The sequence below is a fragment of the Vigna angularis genome, chromosome 9 (genome assembly GCF_016808095.1).
Source record: "Vigna angularis cultivar LongXiaoDou No.4 chromosome 9, ASM1680809v1, whole genome shotgun sequence".
Classification (NCBI taxonomy): Eukaryota; Viridiplantae; Streptophyta; class Magnoliopsida; order Fabales; family Fabaceae; genus Vigna; species Vigna angularis.
In genome coordinates, this window is record NC_068978.1 from 3,896,063 (window position 1) to 3,902,239 (window position 6,177).

The 6,177-nt window shown below is 32.5% G+C and overlaps 1 protein-coding gene across 7 annotated transcripts; it reads right to left on the reverse strand.

The window, feature by feature from the left end:
• Positions 1 to 399: 399 nt before the first annotated feature.
• On the reverse strand, positions 400 to 3,880 carry LOC108347755 (uncharacterized). Of its 7 annotated transcripts, none has more exons than XM_052868923.1 (7): positions 3,334 to 3,879; positions 3,129 to 3,222; positions 2,905 to 2,972; positions 2,052 to 2,108; positions 1,204 to 1,440; positions 914 to 973; positions 543 to 734 (listed from the first exon to the last, which is right to left on the reverse strand). In XM_052868923.1, the coding sequence occupies exons 1-6, from the start codon at positions 3,436 to 3,438 to the stop codon at positions 944 to 946; spliced, it is 591 nt and encodes a 196-aa protein (XP_052724883.1). In that variant the 5' UTR covers positions 3,439 to 3,879; the 3' UTR covers positions 543 to 734; positions 914 to 943. The 7 variants fall into 7 exon arrangements, with proteins under 7 accessions (XP_017442680.1, XP_017442682.1, XP_017442681.1 ...); XM_017587197.2 differs by having other exon boundaries at positions 543 to 738; XM_017587196.2 differs by having other exon boundaries at positions 901 to 973.
• Between the last annotated feature and the right edge of the window lie 2,297 nt (positions 3,881 to 6,177).

Consider the following 6,177-nt stretch of genomic DNA (forward strand, 5'->3'; position numbering starts at 1 on the left):
TAAAATATTTGGCTACTTGCAAGCTCTTGGTCCCAGAATGCTTTCAAACCCAAAAGTGAACTAGAAGTGTCTATCTGAATATCTGCTTTATTTTTTAACTCAATTTAATTTCCATAGCATGTGGGGTCTCTCTCCACGTGCTGTAGGACCAATCCATTTATAGAATTAATGTTCACCACCTGCCATTGTCCTTTCCTTGAATTCATCCTTTCATTAGTTCCACATGTTTTCGTGATGTGATGAAAATATCTTTTAAGGCAGAATGTTGCAGTCCACATTTGTGAATTGGACAATTGGTCAAATATCACAGTGAATAAGTTTCTGTTGTGTTGTGTTAGTGTTACTCTTCTTATCCTTTCTTTTCCCTGTCTACTTTAGGCTACACAAGAAGAATATTCCTTTCAGATCAAAGTGAGCATCAACAATGGTTATTACTGCACTTTTGAACTAAATATCTGAAAATCAAACACTTGCAAGAGATTGAAGATTCCACTACCATGCTCTTTGCATGGCATGGCAGGAAGTCACAATGGCCTAGTACTTGAACTAATTCTGTATAAACTATGCTCTTCCTTAATCCTTTTCTCTCATAAATTTTGAATTCTACAACTTCATTGGTAGCTATCATCAGATTAAACATCATGTTCATAGGATATTTTTTGCTTTCTGCCATTTCTACCTCCTCCTTCTGGAATTCTCTCCTTTTCTTCCTCTATATCTTGGAGTAGGTTCACCTGTCTTCACACCATGATCAAGAAAATACAAGCTCAATTAAGTCTCATAATAATGCATGAGAGATATTATGCCATGTAATGTATGATGCACATGAATTGGAACTTTCACAAATACCAGCCAAAAATCTGAGATAAATTAAGCAGAAGACTAAAGGGAATCACTTACCATCTTCACATACCTCACATACTTCATTGTTTTGTATCCTCACTCATTGGTAATGATAGTTTACATGACCGACCTTGTGGACACGAACAACATAAAAGACACCTCTGATTAAAAGACTCAATGAAAGATTCAGCTTGAATAAACTATCTTTTCCCTTAACCAATACTCCAAACAGATAATGCAGATTCTTGTTGAGTTTAATTTCCATATACTTTGAGTCTAACACTTCATTTTTCATGTGTATGCCATTGATGATATATGATGTATCAAATGAAATATAAGCAAAATGCAGTATATACTAACCCCAAAACAGAAATTCTGGTAACTGGTATCAAAGACAGAGGAGTCCTCTGCCTTCCCAAATTTCATCTCAGTGGAATTGCGTTTATTTGAACTAGAACTTTCACTGTAAGTCATGTAAGCAGATGAATTAGAGCAATCGGCAGAAGAAAGAGAGGGGCTTCCATCCAATCCAATATCAGCTTGAAACATGTCTTCAAACAACTGTTGCAACTCCTCAAAGCTCTCCTCTCCATTTTCCTGTTATTTCACATATAAATTCATCAATAGTCTATGCTCAAATACGCTTCTAGCACCAACCTTTAGATGCTTTCAATTTTTTCAAACTTCTACTAGATTATCATACCAAGGATCATTCTTTCAAAACTAGCAAAAACTCAATGGAGTTCTCAGACCGATAGTCACAGTTTAAAATATACAACAAGAGTTAATTTAGTTTTACATGTATAGAAAACACGTTATTGAAAACTTTGATGATTCTAATTTAGCCAAGAATGATAAAAGGCGTGTTGGCTAACAGGCCTTCAACTACTTGCTGTTTTGGTATGCTGCAAGAAACTTCATTATTAATTTTTTTAGGTCCAACAAGAAACTTGAATAATAGCCTTCTGATTTCAATAGCATTTGGTTAGGTCGCCAGTCCAAAAAGGAAAAGAAAAAGGTGGCTTGGTGACAATGGATTGGTCCATTCATGACAATAGAAAAACTATAAACTACATAGTATTTGACAAAAACAAACACTATGTGTATGTCTAGCTTTATCCACCAAACCAAAAATACATATAAAACAAACAACATTGAAACTGCATAGCTTTCTGACCCAACACCCCACTAAGTAGATGATGACTCACATTTGATTTGGTCTGACTCATCATTGTTAACATTTCGTCCAAAAAGTCCCCCATGCCCTGCAAAAAAGAAATTCATTGTTTGATCAGATCAACAAAATTATCGGATCACGGACAAGATTCAGTCCCCTCCACCAAAACCAAACTCGATTCGATGAATTATTCCCCTCTCACTGAATTCTATAAGCAACATGCCCATGTGATCTTGACACACAAATTGACTTGTAACAAAGCTTGTGCCTTTGTTTGTGACAATCCCAATGAATACAGCCAAGTTTTTGTAGGACTTATCGGATTCTTATTACTCCCCAAGAAGATGCCCCTTTTAACAGGAAAATAAAAACATGGACGGTGCAAAAAACAGAAACGTGACAAGACTGCAGGACAACAATAACACTCATGCATTCACACAATCTAATCATCACCGTTGAGTGAAAATCAGACCCTTCAAATCTCATGCATATTATCTTCATTCACTCATGCTGATTAGAAAAACAGAACAGTATACAAATTAATAAAAAAATACGTCACTTCTATACTATTTCTGTAAAAGTTAAAACAACCTTAACAATTCAACAGTATACGATGATTGAATCACAAATCTACACTATTTGCTCTCCTTCCTTATTTCAATTTAGAACCCCCACTGAAAAAATATAAATGCATGGAAAAACAAGATTTACCCTTAAACACATAGAATAACAAAATTGCAAAAAGATAGAACCAAATTGGTTACTTCGAGAAAAAGAGGGTCAAACTGAAATTGCTTCTATTCGAGGCAATAAAACATAGGGATGAGCGGAACTCAGGGCATGGTTACTGTAGAAGATGGCATGAGATGAGGTGAATGACTTACGTTTTCGTCGTCATCACTATCGTAGACACCAACGTCGTACATTAGCCTTTTGTTGGCGTCAGATAAAACTGTCACAGGAAAAACACCATTTACACCAAATAAACAGCACAGAAATGAGATTTCAAACAAGAGCAAAATTCAAACTTTTCTTTAATTTTTAGGAGAAAATGAACAAGTCAATCATGGGTCAATGTTCAATCGTGGAAACATCTAAAGGGCATTACCAGAATAGGCTTCCCCAATTTCCTGGAATTTCTTCTTAGCTTGTTCCACTAACTCTGAATTCCCAGATGCAGCACAACGATCCGGGTGCCACTTCTATCCCATAAAAAAAACAAAACATCATTCACAACGGCTAATATTTAAGAAACATGGTTCAGAGAAGAGAAAAGAAGAACAGAAAAAGAACCATTTGGGTTCAATTCAAACCTTTGCAAGTTTCTTATATGCATTCTTTAGCTCCAATTCAGTGCACTCCTTGTTCAACCCCAAGATCGTATAGAAGTCATTGCTTTTGTTTCCTTCATTAGCCATTGCTATTCCCACCGCCACCAACAAACCAAACTTCCTACAAACCAACCACACCAAAGGAAAACTCTCCACAGAACCAATCAATTATCAAACCAAGGTTTCTTGTCGACGAATTGAACTAACACACGAACTCCGTACAACCATAACATTAAAAAAAAGACACCAAAATCACACACCACAACAGCAATATTAATACTACTGTCAAGCAAATGGTATAATATATATAAAATATATTATTAAACTTTGATGGCAAGTTGGGTTTGGTGCTCTACATGTTTTTGTGAATAGGAACACGGAACTCAGCACTTGCTTTTGATTCCGTGGAGTGAAAGGTGAAGAGCAAAAGAGGATCTCATGAACACTCCAGAACCTCTAACCCTGCCTTGCACCTTATATAGTTTTTTTTTTTTTTTTGTATTTGATTTTCTTACTCTTCAAAGAAAATTTTAAAGTATGATAAAATCCCCTTTTAGTAATATCTAGTTTCTCCTATTCTTTATAGAAAAATCTTCAAAATTCAACAACTTTGATCGTGTGTGTGTGTGTGTGTATATATATATATATATATTATTCAACTTTTTTTAGAAAGATGTATAAAAATGAAAACTTTTCTTTAATAAAATGGATAAAAATAAACAAATAATTGATAAAAAGCAAGGTAGTTGGTTTGGACTATGTATGAGGATTGAGGGTGGTAATAACGTAAGGCTGAGATTCTGTGGTAGCTTAGATATTTCATGGGAGAGTGTGTCCAGAAGGTTCTTTCTCTGTGAATGTGAAAGTTTTTTTTTTTTTCTGTGGATGTGAAAGTCCTTTTCTTAATGAGTTTGTGAGTTTTAAGAGGAAAGAGAGAAGAAAGTTAGATCTAATTGTGGGTCCCACTGGTTTATCAGGCTGTTTAACAGCTTGGAGAATTGATTGCATTGTCACTGTCTTATAGCACAGAAAGAGAAAAAGGTTAAGAACTGAACTCACTTTTCGAAAACAGGTTATGTTTGTGCAAAATATAGATACTTTGATTACAGACCTATGTTATTATGAACCTATAATTTTAAAGATCAACTTCACACTATAAATCAAGAATAGTTTCACTCTTGCATTGTCTCCCACGTTCAGATACTTAATGGTCACGATCCAAAAATATACTATTTCAATTTTGACAAAAAGAAAAATAAAGTGACACTATGGAATTTTGGAAGATGAGGCCAATAAGCACCCAAAGTTGGGACATCATGGCATGTCGTCAGCATTCATTGTATGTTTGCATGCAAGGTGAAAAGAACAGAATACTACCTCTTCTGTGTAATTTTCTCACCAAAACTTATGCTGTTTATTTAACTAACCCACCATGTTCCAAATCTGTCACGATTTCAATATAATTTTATAAATTTAAATAATGTTAAAGTAACAAAATTTTTGAAATTGAACAAAAATTATATAATATTTCTACGCATTCTAAGCCGTTGTGTATGGTCCTTGGACCGATCGGATAAGATCATCAAAAAGTTCCAATCGGTCTTAGTAGATCGTTATTAGTAACACGTACTATCTAATCAAGACAAGTATTACTTATTAACCAATCATGCAGACAAACAGATCAAATGGACTGCCTCTAACAGTAAAAATCTTTAAATATTATTTCTAACAAAGATTACTAGTAAAAATTGTCTAATAGATAATAAGTCATGATTAAAATTTTACGAATTTAAAATTTTATTATAACCTTCGCTCAAATTAATCACTTACTTTGAGCCTAATATCTTTGATGAGTACACTCAAACAATTTTGGAACACAAACAAAGAAAAAACTTTAACTGAAAAACATTTAAAAATACCTTTAACTGACTTGAAATAAAGTATTGAAAACCTACACCCAAATTGATAATTCTTTACATTACTTCTGCTTAATAATATATACTAAAGTTGTATCACCTTACATGATTTCTTCACAAATGAAATCATATTTAACACGACTTGCCCATTTGTAATTTTTTTCTTAAACTGTCCATTTAAATGATTTTGAAAAAAGAAAATTATGCCATTTTAATATTTTTACGGTAAAAAGAATTACTCAAACACAGACTTTGACAGATACATTTTGGTAAGTTTATCAGATAATTTCTTGCAGCAGTTGATGTAGCAGACACAGTTATACATATATATATATATATATATATATATATATATATATATATCGTTTAAAATATTATATCTTTTATCTTTCAGTTATTATCAGTTATTATTTATTATTTATATTTTGGATTTAGCTCATATTTTTTAATTATAAATAAAAAATTCTATATGTGTTTAACACAAGGAAAATTAATTCTATATATAATTTTTACTATGTTTAATATATATATATATATATATATATATATATATATATATATATATATATATATATATATATATATATATATATATATATATATATATATATATATATATATATATATATATATATATATATATATATATATATATATATATATATATACACACACACACACACACGAGAAAAGAAGAGTATTTTGAAGTTTTGGAACTATTCTTTCATCTCATGTGATGTAATGAAGTAGACATGATGTATGATCCCGTGGGCCCAGAAAGTGTTGAACCACAAGAGTTATGGCAGTGACAAAGACAAATAGTCCTTTGATATGTGTATATATATAAATATGTGTGTGTATATATGTCTCTTGGTGGTGGTGGTCCCTGATGGCCATGTAGGAGTAGAAG

Coding starts and splice junctions, on each gene's coding strand:
- LOC108347755 (XM_017587191.2), bottom strand. CDS start 3,438: ATGGCTAATGAAGGAAACAAAAGCAATGACTTCTATACGATCTTGGGG. Junction 1,441..2,051: donor TGAGTCAGACCAAATCAAAT/GTGAGTCATCAT, acceptor GTGAAATAACAG/GAAAATGGAGAGGAGAGCTT. Junction 735..1,203: donor ACCAGAATTTCTGTTTTGGG/GTTAGTATATAC, acceptor GTGTGAAGACAG/GTGAACCTACTCCAAGATAT.